Source organism: Rutilus rutilus (genome assembly GCF_951802725.1).
Source record: "Rutilus rutilus genome assembly, chromosome: 3".
Classification (NCBI taxonomy): domain Eukaryota; kingdom Metazoa; phylum Chordata; class Actinopteri; order Cypriniformes; family Leuciscidae; genus Rutilus; species Rutilus rutilus.
Genome location: NC_140211.1, coordinates 4632272 through 4652133, shown reverse-complemented (window position 1 = coordinate 4652133; position 19862 = coordinate 4632272). Strand labels below are relative to the sequence as shown.

At 36.7% G+C, this 19862-nt stretch overlaps 1 protein-coding gene across 1 annotated transcript in view; it reads left to right on the top strand.

Moving 5' to 3' along the window:
• Positions 1–11792, top strand: part of ndrg2 (NDRG family member 2) — a 56763-nt gene extending 44971 nt beyond the window's left edge. The window contains exons 5-16 of the mRNA XM_084404607.1: positions 1278–1398; positions 2459–2521; positions 2646–2706; positions 3874–3960; positions 4045–4101; positions 5369–5472; positions 6484–6522; positions 6634–6685; positions 6802–6849; positions 6956–6991; positions 7088–7139; positions 9487–11792. Of these exons, the coding sequence (XP_084260733.1) occupies positions 1278–1398; positions 2459–2521; positions 2646–2706; positions 3874–3960; positions 4045–4101; positions 5369–5472; positions 6484–6522; positions 6634–6685; positions 6802–6849; positions 6956–6991; positions 7088–7139; positions 9487–9650 (884 nt within the window). The 3' untranslated portion in view covers positions 9651–11792. The remainder of the gene's footprint in view (positions 1–1277; positions 1399–2458; positions 2522–2645; positions 2707–3873; positions 3961–4044; positions 4102–5368; positions 5473–6483; positions 6523–6633; positions 6686–6801; positions 6850–6955; positions 6992–7087; positions 7140–9486) is intronic.
• The last annotated feature ends 8070 nt before the right edge of the window (positions 11793–19862 follow it).

The window sequence follows — 19862 nt, the reverse complement described above, 5'->3', positions numbered from 1 at the left end:
ACTTTAACCTCGGGTCAAGACCCTTTAACCTCAGGTCAAGACGTGTCAAGCTACTTTAACCTCGGGTCAAGACAGGTCAAACCACTTTAGCCTCGGGTCAAGTCACTTTAACCTTTGGTCAAGACACTTTAACCTCGGGTCACGACATTTTAATCTCGGGTCAATTCACTTTAACCTCGGGTCAATACACTTTTGTCACTTTAACCTCGGGTCAAGACACTTTAATCTTGGGTCAAGTCACCTTAACCTCGGGTCAATACACTTTAGTCACTTTAACCTCAGGTCAAGACACTTTAGTCACTTTAACCTCAACTCAAGTCACTTTTACCTCGGGTCAAGTTACTTTAACCTCGGGTCAATACACTTTAACCTTGGTTCAAGTCACTTTAACCTCGATTCAAGTCACTTTAACCTCGGGTCAATACACTTTAACCTCGGGTCAAGTCACTTTAACCTCGGGTCAATACACTTTAGTCATTTTAACCTTGGGTCAAGACACTTTAACCTCGGGTCAAGACACTTTAATCTAGGGTCAATCCACTTTAGTCACTTTAACCTCAGGTCAAGACACTTTAGTCACTTTAACCTCGAGTCAATACACTTTAGTCACTTTAACCTTGGGTCAAGACACTTTAACCTCGGGTCAAGTCACTTTAACCTCAGGTCAATACACTTTAGTCACTTTAACCTCAGGTCAAGACACTTTAGTCACTTTAACCTCGACTCAGGTCACTTTTACCTCGGGTCAAGTTACTTTAACCTCGGGTCAATACACTTTAACCTTGGTTCAATCACTTTAACCTCGATTCAAGTCACTTTAACCTCGGGTCAATACACTTTAACCTCGGGTCAAGTCACTTTAACCTCGGGTCAATACACTTTAGTCATTTTAACCTTGGGTCAAGACACTTTAACCTTGGGTCAAGACACTTTAATCTCGGGTCAATACACTTTAGTCACTTTAACCTCAGGTCAAGACACTTTAGTCACTTTAACCTCGAGTCAAGTTACTTTTACCCCGGGTCAAGTCACTTTAACCTCGGGTCAATACACTTTAACCTCAGGTCAAGTCACTTTTGCCACTTTAACCTCAGGTCAAGACACTTTAGTCACTTTAACCTCGAGTCAAGTCACTTCAACCTCGACTCAAGTCACTTTATTCTCGGGTCAAGTTAATTTTCCTTGGGGTGAAGTCAATTTAACCTTGGGTCAAGTCACTTTAATGTCGGGTCAAGTCACTTTAAGTTAAACGCTGTTTGGTTCTCTGTCTCTCTCAGGTAAGAGCTGCTTCTCCACCCTGTTTAAGTTTGAGGAGATGCAGGAGATCGTGAAGAACTTCACTGTAGTTCATGTGGACGCTCCGGGACAGGAGGAGGGCGCGGCCATTTATCCTGCTGGGTACGTGATGTTTATATATATCAGTGGGGATTTTTTTAATACTGCAAGGGAAGCACGGCTTCCCCTATAATGTAAAAAAATGAATGGTCAAATATGTACTATTGTGTTAACATTTTATTGACTAAAAATGCGTTCGAACGCGTTCATCTCAAAGACGAGTTCGTTCAGAATCAGTTACATACAGCAGGTCGGCTGACTCGATTTCCTTCTCATACATTCCCTTAGCGTCACAGTGCATTTCCCTGTTGAAGCCCAGCGTCCATTGACTTCGATGGGGCTGCTTCGAACAGTTTTTTTCAGTGCTTTGAAACTAGACGGTCATTGGATAAATGCTGAGATTATGTCCCGCCCATGGATGCTCAGCGTCTCTGGTCTGTCAATAGACTGCATCTCCTTTTGATTGACAGTGATTACATACAATATTTCTTGGTATTTGCTTGTCGAAATTGCTTGCCAATTTTCATAATACATTTCACACAATTATACATTTATATCTTTATTATATTATTACTTATATCTTTTATATTATTAGTAGTAATAATTAAAAAAATATGATTAAAATAATTAAAAACATATTATTATTAGTAGTATTATTATACTTTATTATATTATTATTTATACCTTTATTATATTATTACATTTATACAATTATACCTAACTCTGCTGGCCACTGAGAGTCATTGGAAAAGACGGCTAGTTGGTACGACAGGGTCACAGAGCATTTTCTTGAACAGGAACGTAGGGCAGAATTTACGTATAAATAAATGGACAATTTTTATGATGTCGGCCGAAAATGAGCTTCCCCTCTTTGAAAAACCAGCAGCCACCACTGTTATATATATATATATATATATATATATATATATATGTAAAGTGTGAAAAATTTATATTTGCCTCATGCTATTTGACACCTGTCAAACTCTCTTCAGCTCCTCAGAAGGTGTTAGTGATGCAGATTGTGACTCAGAGTCTATTTTTATGCTTCTGCGTGTCCTCAGGCCGCTCTGTCTCACAATAGACGTGTTAAGAGTCCTGTAAATGTTTTTATTTTCTCTGACAGATACCAGTACGCAACCATGGATCAGATCTCTGAGATGCTTCCCGCCGTCCTGCAGTTCTTCAAGTGAGTCACAAGAAGTCATCACATCTTCAAATCTTCATTTCACAATCTTCATCAATCATAATATACTTGACATATAAATAACATGATTCTGTGGTTTACGGCTGATTATTTTCATCTGGTTTAGTTTCCGCACAATTATCGGTGTTGGAGTCGGAGCCGGCGCTTACATACTGTCCAGATTCACTGTGAGTGTCACGTGTTTCAGTTATTTCATTTACTTGAATGATGAGGAATAACATGCTTTTTGCAAGTTGCAGAACCCAAGTGCGTGATCAAAATACAAAACAAAGACTTGACTAAGCATAACTTGACATGACACCACTTGACTTGACATAAACACTCACTACACAGTGGTTACACAAACATGAAATAAAACTCAAAACTAGATATGACAATATAAAAAAATCCATTAAAATAATACCATGGTGACATGTTCTCTTGGAGAATCATTCGAATAGCATGATTTATGGTAATTAGTTTCATGGTACAGTGCATATACAGTACAGGTACCATGGCAATGATACAGCATTATAAATCCACACATAAATATGGGAAGTATTTTAATAAAATGTTTTTTTTTATTTTTTTGTTTTTTTTATCAATAGTCTCCATAAAGATGATTGTAATTTCCCCTTTTTATTGCTTTCTGGTCAATGATGGTAATATGGTAAAATCGCTTTGTTCAGTTCAGTTTGAGTCTGTAGTGAATGGTTTGGCACATTTCTGGTATGTTTTGAGTTAGTCTTTGAGTTCAGTTCAAATTTAGATTGTTTCTCAGATAACACTTGAAGTTGCAACATTAATATGTTAAACACAACATATATAACACAAGCAAACTCTCAGAGACTGAATAAAGCCCTCTGCTGGTCAGAAAACACCACAGACTGAGACATTAAATATTATTTCACTTTGCAGACATGCTAAAATAGAAACACGAAAAATTAAATTTCCAGAAAGGAAGGAATCATGTTTTTGAACAGAAAAATGCCTTTGAATTGTGTCTCTGTAGACGTTCACTGGTGTTTGACTCTCTCTCTCTCTCTCTCTCTCTCTCTCTCTCTCTCTTTCTCACACACACACACACACACACACACACACACACACACACACGCGCACACGCGCACACGCACACACACATCTCACACTCTCTCTCTCTCTCTCTCTCTCTCTCTCTCTCTCTCTCTCTCACACATACACATACACACACGCACACACACGCACACACACCTCTCTCTCTCTCTCTCTCTCTCTCTCTCTCTCTCTCTCTCTCTCTCTCTCTCTCTCTCTCTCTCTCTCTCTCTCTCTCTCTCTCTCTCTCTCTCTCTCTCTCTCTCTCTCTCACACACACACAGTTGTCTAACCCTGAAGCGGTGGAAGGGCTGGTGCTGGTTAACGTGGACACAAACGCTCGCGGCTGGATGGACTGGGCCGCGCACAAGGTCTGTTCTCTGTACATCATGACACATATGAGGAATAATATCAGGAAATATGAACCTGAAAATGACTTTGTGTTTCTCCTGCAGCTCTCCAATCTGACGTCTTCCCTCACAGACCAAATCATGACCCACCTCTTCAGTCAGGTGTGTGTGTGTGTGTGAGAGAGAGAGAGAGAGAGAGAGAGAGAGAGAGAGAGAGAGAGAGTGTGAATATGAATGTGTGTGAGAGGTGTGTGTGTGTGTGTGAGAGAGTGAGTGAGTGAGTGAGTGTTTGTGAGAGAAAGAGTCTGAATGTGTGTGAGAGGTGTGTGTGTGTGTGTGTGTGTGTGTGTGTGTGAGAGAGTGAGTGAGTGAGTGTTTGTGAGAGAAAGAGTCTGAATGTGTGTGGGAGGTGTATGTGTGTGTGTGTCTGTGCTTCAACAACAATGACATTAGATTAGATTGAGTGTGTGTTTCTCGCTGCACAATAAACCCAAAAGAAGGAAATATTTTATCCTGCTTATCAAATTAATAAATACATGGATGCAGGGTTATTATAATTAACTGAAACTAAAACTATAAGTATTTTTTGTTGCTTTAAATAAAATATATGTGAACTGAAATATGATATAAAAACTTGATGTACTTAAAGGTGGGGTATGTGATTCTCTTTTTTGGCCATTTTTTCAAAATCACTTAAAATCCTTACAGCCACTGAGTTAGAAGCACAGAAATAAAAATTAAGCAATTTAATCATCTGTGGAACGGCCAGGACTCGAAAAACCAATCATTTCCAAGACCACCTAGAATACCATACCTCCTCCCCCCATCCATGTCCATGTTCTTTGAATGGGTGGAGTCAAAGGAAAGAAGGTAGGACCATTTGAGTTGTGTATTTTCAAAATCTGCCGGCCGTTTTGCAAATCACATACCCCACCTTTAAAATAAGTAAACCTAAAAATAAAAAATAAAAAAATTATGAAAAATATATAAACAAAAAACTTTTAGAAAATGACAAAAACACAAAAAATTATAACATAAACATATGGAACATAAAAATTAAAAGTAATTCAACATATGAATAAAAGCTATAATGATACTAAAATAACACTGCATGGATATAAAATATTGATTTAAAAATAATTTACTTTATTATGTGAGAGAATGTATGGAGCCCCTAACGCAGGGACATGATGATGGAAAAATGTGGAATGGGAGAAATAATATATTAAAAAGCTTTTGCGTTCTTTTGCGAAAGTTTTGCGAGAGAACAGAAAGCAAAAACATATCGTTTTTCCTCCCATCTATTTATTTGTATTTTTATCATGTCCCTTTAGCGGCTCCGTAAGAATGAGATGGAAAACATACAGTTAAGTCATCCATTATAAAGGTGTGTAATGGTGTGTTTGTGTGTGTGTGTGTGTGTTTTCAGGAAGAGCTGTCGGCAAACACAGACCTGATTCAAAGTCACAGAGAGAGAGTCGCTAAAGCGCCGAACGCCATCAACATCGAGCTCTTCTGGAAGAGCTACCTGGGGTAACATGAGCCGCTTTACTGCACACACTATGGAGATCAGTCCACAACTACAGCTTTATTAGCAGTTATTTATCATAATGTTTTACTTCACTTGAAAACACGAATATAATCAACCAAGTCAGCTGCACATCTGCAGTAGAGGAAGAGAGCAGATGTTCCAGACCTTTATTATCGGCGTTGTTGATTTATGTTGCTTTAAATAAAAAATGCAATGACATATAAAGTGCACAGTTATGTAGAATTATGAATAAGGGTCCAATATTGTCAAATATGGTGGTTTGTGTGTATGAACACAGCCTGAAAATATATATAGGATTCCAAATAAACTCACTGGCCAATTTGGCTACTAAATCTTTAAGTTACTGGCCATTCAGATCTTCTACTAGCCGAAGAAAAAAGAAACCAGATTAACTACGTCACAGCTCAGCCTATATATATCATTTGGATTGCATACATTCATTTCTTATTCAAACAAAATCCTGTCATCCATCATCTCCTCCCTTCCTCTTTCACCCTCATCCTTTTCACCATACATGTGTTTTAGGTGGACAGATCAACACAGCACAAAGAACACCAAAAACATGTTGGAAGTTGGAGAATAACAATGTCTTTTCTGTTCACCAAATGTTTTTTAATCTACGCCTTTGCTTCAATGCAAATGAACAAGCGCACCGTTATTTGTTGTGTAGTGACGTGTGTGTTCAAGTAAGCCAGATATGAGCAGATTCTGCGCAAGTGTGTAAACATGATGAGTAACCCGCCAAATCGGCTAGTGATTCGATAGCGTTACCCGCCACTGTTCATTTCAAACCCTGTATATATATATATATATATATTGCCATGTACTTGCATGTTTAGTTTTGCATTAAAAAGTAACTTTTGTGATGCAAAACAATGTGCATTAGCTTTCACACATGAAATGCAACATGCATGTGTTCAGTTATCCAACGCAACGAAGGACAAATACAGTTTGGAGGACTTTATATTCATGCTTTTCTCTTTGTCTCACAGTCGCAGAGATCTGAGCATCGAGAGGAACAACACTTTCAAGTAAGAATGATTCAAGCAAACCCAGAATGCATCTGTCTCTTACATTTGCTCCTCTTTTGACGTGTGTGTGTGTGTGTGTGTGTGTGTGTGTGTGTGTGTGTGTGTGTTCAGATGTCCTGTGATGCTGGTGGTCGGTGATCAGGCTCCGTATGAAGACGCTGCTGTGAGTCTTCAGTCAAATAAACACGTTCATCTGCAGATCCCCATGATTCCTCTCACTGTGTGTGTGTGTGTGTGTGTGTGTGTGTGTGTGTGTGTGTGTGTGTTTCTGTCCACTAGGTGGAGTGCAACAGCAAACTAGATCCAACCACCACCTCATTCCTCAAGGTTTGGACTGCACCAAGCTTATGCATGATTTGATCAATTATAAAACAAAAATAAATGTGTTTATGTTGTTTATGAGAAGTTCAGTCCAACATGTTTTTTCCTCCAGATGGCTGACGCCGGAGGGATGCCACAGCTGACTCAGGTACGCCATGTCAATTTAAAATGATTATTTATCAATGCAATTAATTGATACTGATGAAAAGTGTGCGGTGTGTGAATGAAATGTGTGTGTTTACAGCCCAGCAAACTGACAGAAGCCTTCAAGTACTTCATTCAAGGCATGGGATACAGTAAGTGACCCGAGAGGGGTTTCATTCATGGGAAATATCACAAAAAATGATGAAATTGAGTATTTACACTACCTCTTTTGAAAGAAATGAATACTTTTATTCTGCAAGAACACACTGAATTGATAAAAAAGACATTAAATTAATTTATAATGCCACAAAATATTTATCTATTTCAAATAAATGCTGTTCTTTTGAACTTTCTTTTAGCACAGCAGCATAATATTCATAAATAATAATAATCATAAATGTTTCTTGAGCATCAAATCATCACATTATACTGATTTCTGAAGGATCATGTGACACTGGAGTAATGATGCTGAAAATTCAGCTTTGGTCACAGGAATAAATTACACTTTACTGTATACTCACATAGAAAACAGCAGTTTTGAATTGTAATAATATTTCATGATTTTTACTGTATTTTGATTAAATAAATGCAGCCTTCTTTCAAAAATATTACGAAAATCTTACAGATTCAAACCTTTTGAATGCCAATCTAATACTATACACAGCAATGCTTTATCTTCTCATCAGTAAACGAGTTTAACCCAGATAACTGGAGCAAATGGAAACATTATCAGTAAATGATCGTTGACAGAAGAGCCATATTTTATGCTGTTGTTTTTAAACAGCGAGGTCTGGACCGTAATGTCCGAGTTTCCGAGAGCGAATGATCTTTGTATTGCGTTTTCTGCATTAAAAATAGCAAACCAGCAACTAGTTTTAATTCCAGTGACACGATTTAGTACATATTTAGTCCTTTTTTCTGTGTTTGTTCTCTGACGTTTGCTACTTCTCTTCTTTTTTTTCTCTTTTTTTCCCCATAAATGCAAAAAATACAAAGTTGTCATGTTTATAATACACAATGTGTTTGTGTGATATACAAATCAAAATGGTCGAAATATACACTGACTGTCAGCACAATACAGAGAAAGAAATGAGTTAATTTGACAGAAAAAGAAAGAGAAAAAGGAACATGAGGGTAGAAAACTAATTTCAAGACATTCTACTTGCTTTTTTATTTCCTGAAGATGAAATACTGTGGAGATACTTTTTTAAATTCTTTTAAAAAAAAGCAGAGAATGTCTAATAAGGGGAGAACTTCCACTCTCACTACACTTCCGGCTTCTGAACTGGCTGCAGTTCCACTCTGGCTCCACATGAGGGCGCTCACAGGACGAGTGCAGAATGAATGGAGGTCTATGGCGGTATACCCCTCAAAATCCACTTTTCTCAGGATATAATTTTTTGTCTAGTAATTTGAATGTTGTATTCGAAAGGAGATGCAAAGAAATTACACATTGCTGGGTGTTAGATTTTTTAGAGTCACTTATTTGCTTTAAAAAGTCTTTTAAAGTGTCAATGACGTCATACACATGTACGACCAGAGATACTGCTTTACGGCAATCCTTCAGTCACTTTGGTGCTTTCGCGCTCTGCACTTTCTTTTCTCTCGAGGCGTCGACGACACAGCTGACACAGGTAAACACACGTGCTAGACGAGTTTTTGTTTTGTTGTTTTAAAAGACCATCAAGCGGTATCTCTGGTCGTAATCAGTGCTTCACTGACCAATCAGCGGTTCATTAGCAGAATTAACACGCTATAACGGGCAACAACAACTCAACCTGTAAGAAATCGAAAGGACATTGTACTCGTTCATTCAACTTTTGACCTATAACCCATGTTGAACTTGCAAAACCTACAATCAAATCTGAGATTTCTCAACGGCAATCGGGTGAAAAAGACGAATTTAGCCGTCTAGCGCCATAGACTCCCATTCATTTAGCAATCATAGGCGATCGCCCCCAGTGGAACTCTGGTGGAACTACAACCAAAATTCGGTACAATAGGACTTAATAGGGAGTGGCCAGGCTCTCCGTAGACGGGCTCTGGTACATCTGAGTGAAGATTATGTTGAGAAAGAAGGAAATGTAGGGCGGGGACTTTCTTAAAAATTCTTAAAAAAAAAAAAAAAGTATATTGTCAAGTATTCTCATTAGCAGAGTTAGATCACTCTCAGGAAAAAGGTACAAAAGCTGTCACTGTGGCGGTAACTTTTAAAGAAAGGTACACTTTTGTTCCTTTTAGGTACTAATATGTACATTTAAGGTATCAATATGCGCTCTTTAGGTACAGAAGTGTGCCGCCCCAGTGACAGCTTTTGTGTCCTAAAATAATGTCTACATCTTGCAGGATATTATCATTATTAATTATGCCAATACTTTTCCAAAGTTGTGTGACAGGCCCAAAATAAATGAAAGAAAGACTAAATGAACATCTTGTATCAATATCATTTTTATTCGTCTTCCTAAAATGTGTTAACATCTGCTTGTGTTCCTCCTCCAGTGGCGTCGTCCTGCATGACGCGTCTCTCTCGCTCGCGCACCACCTCTCTCTCCTCCTCCTACTCCATGGAGGGCTCTCGTTCCCGATCCCGTACGCTGTCCCAGGGCTCCCAGGGAGGACAGCTCCCGCCCAGCCCGTCCCAGACCATGGAGGTGTCGTGCTGAAGAGCGCCAGAGACGGGAGATGAAGCGCTTGAGTCCTGCGGGGCCGTGAAGCGAGCGAGCGAGTGACGGATGACGACTCTCTCGCTCCCTTCGCCGACCCGTCAGGCACGGGCCTTTAGTGAGCCCAAATGTAGTGTTAACCAATAGTGATACTTCTAATACGAATATTGATTATGACATTAATATTAATAACGACAAGCGTCACTTAAAAAAAAAGATTCAATAACAATGTTTCTCTTAAATACATGTTGAATTTCTAAACAAAAGAATAGAGAAAAGAGTATATAAGCTCATGATGTGTGTCTATCGACTTTTATGTGATTTTTTTGGTGTGCTTTTTTCTTTCGTTTTTGTATTTTGTATTATTTTATTTTTTCTCTTATACAATCCTGCTGCTGTGGGAGAGGAACATTATTTTCGGAGACGTTGGCGACAGTTTTAGGCCGAACGAAGACTCGTCTCTGTAGTCGACAGCCAGCTCATGTCTTCCATTTGATCCTTTGCGGAAAAAAAAAGAAGCTACAGTATATACGTAAAAAGCGAGAAAGAAAAATATTATGTAATTATGTTTGACTTTGATTTGTTTGGTTGCGGGGGTCGGGGCCTTCGGGGTCTTTGCCTGTTCTGAATTGCATGCCAGAATTGTTTTGACCACGTCAGTCTACGGTTTTCTTTTTTTGTATTTTACGTTCCTTTTATTTTCAGTGAGAGTGCGTGTGTGCGGTCAGTAGGAAATAAAAAACGTGACAGTCGCAGGAGTCGTTGTTTTGAAGTCAATGTGAAATGACGTTCATATTTAACTTCTGTAATCCAATGTATTTTCACCGAAACAGGAAATTCAGTGAGAATAAATGCAGGACGGGATTATCTGTGAGGAACTGATTAGATGAAATTGAGGACGGCGGTCGAAAAGGAAAGTTGTTTCAAGGGTGAAGCGAGTTTGATGAAAGGCTACGAAGACGTGCACCGATGAATCGTTCACAGTAAGAGCAGAAACACGAATTAAGAAAGCTAATAAAGTCTAATTCATGTGGACGTTCAGTGGATTGTTAGAAGTGCTTCCATCAATGAGTGTGTTTACATGTACAACAAAACTATCAAAATCAGCTCCTCGTGAAAACGCACCCTGCGAATCAGTGAATCAGAGAAAACTCTGTTTGCACGTAATATTTTGACCTTATCCATTTTTTCCCGTCACAATCACAAATGATCATGTCGGCCTGCAGGGAAAAAATTCTGAGCAACTTGTTTTGAAATCTATTCTAGTTTCATAAACGGAAAACTAGTGACTTGTGTGTGTCATGAATGAGCCGACATAAGGCGTTTCATCCCGATGTCATGAGAAAGAGTAACTTTTTGCAAATTGATGGAGAATTAGTACGATATGATTTCACCACCAATTCACCAAAGTGTAAAATAGTTACGAATTGCCACAAGAGTGTGTTGGTCATTTACATAATCTGGTGCTTTGGCTTTTTAGAGGCTTTCCCCAATAAAAAAATAAAAATAAATAATGTTTCCCCCCCCCCCCCCCACTGTTTAAGGCATTATTAAGTATAACCGGTATAAGGTCATGCATGTGAACACACTCATTCAGTCAAGTTATAACGCAATCACAGACAACTCTGATGTAGTTTGAGAAAAAACCCGCAGGATGAATATACACTCCAAACGTCCTGACCTCGTCCAGTGTAACAGTGGATTATAGGAATATCGGTCTTTATTCAAGCAGATACTGACCTGTAAGTGGGAATTAATCTACAGTGTGTCAACCCGATTACATTAGAAAACGTAACTATTTTACAAGGTGGCGATTTCGTATGAATTCGTAAGATGTGATTCGTACAGACACGTGCGATTTTTAGACAAACTTAAGCATGAAGGTCCACGCCTAAGCATCCGTGAGGTGTAAAGAGATCAGACACAAACATATGAATGGGATCGAGACATGTTCCTGAATCCTAGAACAACGGTCTTGTCCAACAATTTAGTCTTAGCCCTATCCCTACGCCTAAACCTAGCCCTAAATGATGGTGAATAACTCTGAAGTAGAAGCACCTAACACTGATTGTAAGCCTAAGCTTGACATTAACTGTAAACTTGTCCCTCAAATCTGATTGGTTGATTAGAATGTTTTTGATCCAGGAACATGTTGTACTTGTATAGGTCCATACGATTTAGCCACCAATAGTCAAAATGTAAAATAGTTACCATGAGTTGCGTTTTCGAGTGTGTACCATGGCAGTACCAGATTTGTGGATGTGTACTATTGTTGTACCATGGTATTTTTTCGAACTACAGTGGAGTACATTATCATAGTACAGTATTTGACTATGGTAATCATCTAGTACTGTGGTATATATATAAATACCATGGTACTGCCACAGTACTGTAACCCAGTTAGTCAGAGTTTCGATGGAAACATTGAGGGTTGGCTCATGGTGATGCACGTCTGTTTTAATTGGCCGTCCCTGGATTTAACGTAACTTGAGAGCGCTAGCTCTGGTTTAAAGTCTTCTCATCTAATGCTGAATCACAGTGACTCGTACACATAGTAAAACAATGCATGTGGACACGAGTGTCAGTGTGTTCTGACATGTCTGAGCGTGTGTGAGGTGCTCAAACTCTCTAAAGCACAATAAGGGAATATGTGTGCATTTGTTTAGGAGAATAGTGACGATTCAAAGCGCTTGTGTTACTTTTACTTTTCTGACTAACCAGCCCCTTCACTGCCAACAGGGTTTAGCCATGTTAGTAACCCATTACTTCCAAGAGCTCTTTCAATCGTCAAGCCACTGAGATTAGAAAGTTAGTATAGCTGCAATGTATAAAATTGTAAAACAATTTACAATTAGAAATTGTGCGACAGTGAAGCGACATATAGAGAGCTCTAAAGAGCACCGACATCACTGCGGGTTTGTGCGATCATTTTTACCAGATTGCCAGTAGACACTTGCCAGAGGACCAAAACTGTCCTCAAAACTGCAAATGCATCGTAACAATCAGGTTCAGCAAAACACTGCCCTGCAAATAACAGTAAGTCATTAAATGATTAAACAACATTAATTGGAAAGTTCTTCCAGTAGTGCCGTGAACATTGGTTTGTTTGTGCTTTCAGGAGCATTGGAGCGGCAGCACTTTGTTTGTAGAGATTCTCAAATCACATTTCATTCGTCTTCATCCTGTTTCAGAGAGGTTTTATTTGGTTTACGAATAAGTTGGAATTAGTTGGATGTGTAAGCAGGAAACGTGGTATTTTTCCTCTTTCTTTCGAATGGAAAGTTCATGTTGTGATCAGCGTGGGAATATTAATGATCGCGATCCACATAAAGACTGAAACATCATCCCAGATTCACATGAGCAAAGTTACCAAAAATAGAAATAGTTCGAATCTGAAATGTTTTACCAAATAAATAGAGAAATAACCATAAAAATGTGAATTAAAATGAAAAGAATGAGGTAAAGGGACGGATTAGGTCGTGGCGTGTGTTGGTGAGACGGTGCGAATGTAAATGTGTATCCATTTTCTTTCTTTCTTTTTATTTTTTGACTCTCCTCAATGAAATCCTTTTCACCTTTTATTTTCTGTGAAGTAGATTTGCATCTCAATGTCCTCATGGGTTAGACATCAGTGTGCTAGTTCTTGTGTAACTTTTTTAGCCTTAGCACTAAAAAAGGAAATAGCTAATGTAATAAAAATAAAAAAAATAATAAAAAAAATGTCATTAATAACAGAATGCAATCAAAATTATTTGTGTGGCTAATTTCTCTGTGTAATACTATGAACAACTGGGAAAAATTAATTAAAGGGATCAAAATTACACTCTTGTTATTTGTTTCTTATTTTCATATATACTTTTGGGTCATGCAAAACTATTCTTATGTTGTCCTGTGGATTGAATTGGTCAGACTTTTGAGTATCATTGAATGAATAACTCATCAGGAATAGATACAGTGAAAATGTGCAGTTTTAAATTTGTATTTGTTTGCTTTATGTTCATATAAAATGAACTAGTCTTTTCATATATAAGATCTAAAACAACACATGTATATTAATTAACATAATTTTTAACCTGAGGTTTCTCAGATTCAGATTTTTTTTACATTCAAAGTACTATTTTAAAAGTTTTTCACACATGATTTAACAGAAGAAGACAAAACAAAAAAAGTGCAAAATTGTAGTTGGTTCTGAAGAGCCAAACACAATTTAAAAATAAAATAAAAATGAACGACATCCAGGCTTTAACATCAGAAAGGCAGGCGATGAGAAAGCCATTCTTGTGCTTCGGGGCAGATACATTTATTTATCATTCGCATAGCAATGATAATACAAGCCATGCTTTTCAAAAATATTGTCTAAGGGAATCTTATTGAAAGAAAACAAAACAGGGGCCAACATAGAGCCTTGGGGGACACCACAAGTCAAGGGAACAACACCAGAGTGGAATTCTCCTACATTAAATGAAAAACTTCTATTTTTAAGAGCAGTTCAACTTAGAGCAGTTCCTCTAATGCCCACGACGTGCCCTAACCGAGACAGAAGAATATCGTGACAAAAAATGATATTGTTTATGAAGATTGTCAGACCCCTGTAATGGTTTGTGTTTTTTTTTTTGTTTTTTTTCTATATTTAGAACAAACTATGGTTACTCCTTTGTCTATGTGCTTTGATGGGGTCAGTGTTGATATACTGTTGCTAGAGGGCTGAAATCACGTCTAAAAATAAGAACAATAAGATTTTAGAGGAAGCACTGAAACACAATATCGTCCTTCACTGCCAAATATACAATTATCCAGTGGGTCAGAAAGAGGTTTCCACAGCGATCAAAGATCTGACTGTTCACACAAACACTTATAAACCTCACAGACCGCCCGACCAACGACACAGACGACTGCGGGTATGTGAACCTTCATGATCTTTACTAATATTGTAAGCAGTTAAATGCGACTTAAAAGACTATTTAAAAAGACTCTGCCACTGGAAATTCAATTACATAATTTACCTTTTTTGGTCCTTTTCTGTTTATTAAACTTAATGAATAATGTGTTTTATTAATGGATTTTGCATTTATCTAGATTAATAATTGATTAGCTGGATTAATACATTTTGATTAATTTATACTCATAACAAAAAATGAAATATTTTGGGCAGAAGCGATTTCCCTGTGGACGACTAACAAGGATATTATTTTCTGGAACTGTTTAATCAGAAGAAAGAAGACATCATAAACACTGCGGTAATTAACGTCCAAAAATAAAATATATCATATTTTAAGCTAAAAGAAATAAACCACAGCCCAACATATTATGATGCATAATATGTGGTTATGTTAGTTTATTACCCATTTTAATTTTTGTATTGTATATTTGTACAGTATATATTATGAAACATATATTTTAACTCACTTAAATACCATAACAGCTGTGTGCAAAGTAAAACAACATATAAACTGTATGAGTATGTTAGTAATTCTGGTACTCTCCTTACTGTGCTTAAAATCCAGCTACATTGCAGTATGATTCAATAAAATCAGCAGTAGAATCAAATCGTCTATATCAGCTGAAAATATTGTGTGGTTCAACAAACATTTATTTCCCAAAGGAAGATGAAGAATTTGGGTATTTTTGCTGTAACTGCTCTTCTGCTCTTCAATGGATGTCACTGCACCACAACAGAAATGTTGGAATCATCTGTAACTGACCTCACATCCACAAACAATCCAACCACAACCACAAACACTGGAACCCAAACTACTGGAACTACAACCACTGGAACTACAACTACTGAAACTACAACCACTGGAACTACAACCACTGGAACTACAACTACTGGAACTACAACCACTGGAACTACAACCATTAGTACCACAACTACTGGAACTACAACCATTAGTACCACAACTACTGGAACTACAACCACTGCAACTACAACCATTAGTACCACAACCACTGGAACCACAACTACTGCAACATCTGGTACTACCACATCCACAGACAGTCCAACCGCAACCGAAACCACAGCACCAGCTACAACAGCGACCATGATCACAGGTTCAACTACAAGTGGAGCAACAGTTACAGCTTCATCTTCAGTCTATCAGCTTCTCTGTGCAGGTAGAATCAATTTGTCAAGTTGTATAGATCTGGTCTTACCACTTATTGTACAAAAAAAAGTATATGAGTTTTGACAATTTAGGTCCATAATTCAACAAACAATGACAGACAAAGCGGAATAAACAAGCAGGTTAATTTATTCTGTGACTTATATACAGACATATTTTATTATCTATATTTTTAATTGAAGAAATGCTATAATACCAGCACTATGATTTCAAATGAATGATTTCATGGAAATGGACTGGCCAAAGCAATGAATTCACTCAAATTTTATGAGCATGTTCATTTTATTTGTATGGGTTATTCAATATTAGTCAATATTCCATTTTTACACAACCTATTTTACATCTGTTAATAGCCGTGTGTCTGATTGAAACTGGATATTTAAGGGGAAAAATGTTTTGCGTCTTGATTTTATCCATATTAACAACTGACTGGATGGTGAAAAGTGGACTTTATACCTTTGCTCAATGGTTTATTCGGAGTTTAATAGCAATGCCTAAAGTTATTTTTATTTTACTTTTTTTCTTCATTATTCAATTGTCCTCATGGTTTAAATAAAAGAGCAGAAGTTTCAGTTTTGATAAAAGATTAGGATTTTACTTTTATTTATTTATTGGAATAATGTGCACTTACCGTATGGATGCAAAAAATAAATAAATAGACTATTGAATAATGGATGCAAATTCATATTTCCCTGAACAATCATATTTTAATGGAATTTGTTTTTTATTGGGCTCCTAAACAAAGGCATGTGATGTGTATTGTTTCTGTGCAGGTTTTCTGGCCTGGATGCTGTCGCTTGTTCAGTGGAGAAATTAGCAGAAACTGAGACCCGAATGTCGACTCATTCCAGGAGCGTCGGACAACTTAATATTAATTGTTTATTTTATGTTATGTTCAGATTTTATTGTTTTTTGGTCTTCAGTGTGGCCATGCTAATAAATATTCTTATTCCTTTGTGTTGTATCATCATATGTACACCAATCGATTAGCACATCACATGCAGCTACAGGTGAAAGAAAATACTGCTCTATATAAAGATTTAGGTTTAGCATGTGCAGGATGATGATGCATCAGCCAACATGTTTTTAAGGGAAATAAATACAAACATTTGTTAATTTAGTTGTCATGGCAGAAAATGTGCAATTATTCAAAGAGACATAGAACAAGAATTATCGTATGTAGCAAAAATCAATTCCTTCAATTATAACAACAGCTCACATTTCCACTGCCACCAACATCATGTTTGAATGCAGCCTCAATAATGTTATTCTTTAAGTTATAAAAAGTGTGACTGCTTCTTTAAGAGAATGTGCACGGTAGACGTGACATGATTCACCAATCAGAAGGGCGAGCGTGTAGTGCGCGGTCTTTGCTTGTTTCCAGACCAGAAAGTAAGAAGAGATTAACGTTTTATTGTGTTGTGCTCTTAAATATAACATATAAATAAATTCTGGTGCTTTGAGTTGACAGGGGAATTTACATATCTCTGCTGTTCCATCAATCGATAACGTTCTAAATATAATATTCATGAGTCAAACGACGTGACCTTACAAACAAATGTAAAGAGATTCACAAAAATGTATAAAATTCACAAATAAATAAAATGATATTTAAAAAAATATATATATTTACAAATGTGTTTTATGTCACAAACACAACTCTAAGTAATAATATGTAATCTAAGTGTAGCCCTGTTGAAATTATCTATATTATTTTACTTTTCTTCAAAATGTATCTTTATATATTTTTTTGTTTATGGGTGATCCTCCAACTAGCACTTTTGGCACTGTGAGTTTATGGAAAATTCACTCTTAAAACACTCTTAAAACAATCTTAGCTTCATTCATTTGTCTTCTAACACAATATAACAGTGGGCAGTTTTAGAATTCCATGGATTATTATAATTTTTCTGAAAAGCGCTTTCAAATATGTCATTTCCACCACTTTTTAATTTATGTATTTTATTACAATATAATATTGTAAAACTGATTATAAGATTATGTATCAGTCAACAGTGGCTACCTAATCATGTAACAAAATAAATCTTAATACTTCATGAACTTAATGCAGTTTTATTTAAAGTTGTTAAATGCCACGAGTTTGGATTTTTGCCTACAGCATTTCATTTTTGCTCAGGTCTATGTTTATTATAAGTCACTCACACATATTTATAAGTAATTAATTATTACTACTTGATTTAAATCACATTTAGATCCACATCATTGGTTATTTTTTTTATTTATTTTTTTTTTTTTTTTAAACTGTAGTGGTGGAAATGACGGTTTATGGTGGAAAGATTGTTTCTGTTTATTTTAAATTGCCAGTCCAAAATATTTTTAACCATGTATTTTATTATTTAACTTATATGAGTTGAACAGTACCTAATAGTTTTAAAAAGGATTACAAATGATATGCAAATTATATAAACCTGCTCAAAACATTCATATAAATATAGATAAATAAAAATACATTTAGAGTGTACTGGAATGGTGATATATAAAGTTCTCAGTCCAAAAGCACAAATGTCATGAGAACATGCAAATAGCACACAAAAACTACATATATCATGTCCAAAGCTACGCCTGTAATTTCTCAGAGGTGGAAATGACATTTTAGCAGTTTTTCTGCAATATTAGCACTCCCTCATGTCAGGCTTAGCTACTTTTGGACTTATGTTGTTTACTCGTAATAAACACAAATGCATTATTTTCATATTTGTTGTAGATAATTCAACCGAACTACAGCCAAGGTGGAAATGACGCTGAATAAAAATACTCTGTATAAAAGCTTGAGTTACCTTGATTTATTTTCTTGTGCTGAAGAGCACATGAGCCTGAAGTTTCATATTCAACTAATACATCCTTTTCACTATTATTTCCATGATTACCAAGTAAATAAAATATTTAAGGTGGATCTATTAAAGTGGATTTTGTTGAGGGGGAAATGACGTAAAACCTGGGGACAGACTTATTTCATTCCAAAAATAGTTTAAAATTGTGATATACATATGGAATTCCGATGGTATGATATTATTTTATTTGTCCTTAAGACAAACATGTTAAACAATATTTTTAAATCGATCCTTTATTATAATTTTCTAACATTCAAAGAGGGCCAGTCTGGGTTGGGGACTAGCATAAAACTGCGAAATCTGCTAATAAACAGCCTTGCAAAACCATTTTTAAAAGTAAAAAGGGGCAAGATTTGGTGGTTACTGGGATGTTGGAGCATGAAATTCATAATGACAATTTATTTGTGCACTTGTTTATTTATTTATTTACAAAAAAAGGCCAAGGACACAAAAGTGCCTGTAGTTGGAGAATCACCCTTATATATTTGATTTATATGGTATATCTGTACTTCTCACGTATATTGAAAACAATATTTCATATTGTTAGGCCCCGATCACACCTGGCGTGTTTTTTACAGTGAGAGGGGCTTTTTTTCGATTGGTTTCCTATGGCAGTGAGTGTTCTGCTCCTTGCGTTTTTGCAGTTGAAAAAATAGCAACTCCGGACAGAAAAAGCGCCCAACATCATCGCGTTTTTTTTTCCACTGTCCAATCGAATGAATGGAGAGGAAATGCTCAAGTCAGAAGTTTTGGTTGGATGATCAATGATAAGGTAAATGAAATGGGGTTTAATGATCTGAAAGTAAGTACTACTGTACCTTTCCCAGCTGCTCCACCATGGGATTATAAAGAAATGTCTATTGATTTGGGGTTGTTATAAGAAAAGCAAGAAATTGGCATGGACAAGTATAGTGTGCAGAGATATTTAATGGAGAGAGGATTTAATTATACAGATGCATCTAAACAGATTGGTAAAAGAATGGGGGTAGCAAATTAAAAGTTACAATAGGTAAAAGAATCAGTGATGATTTGGCAGTTTCTACAGCGGAGTTGGTCGCTGTGTGGCTAGCTCTGCTATGGGTGGAAGTCAATAGGCCAAGAAAGGCAGTAATTGCTTCAGATTCAAGCTCATTACACCCTTTTCAAATAATGATTTGTGTCTTATTTGCTCATATTAATATCCTAGCTGGCATATTTTGTACTTTCACTCCCATATGGACCCCATTGAAAACAAGATG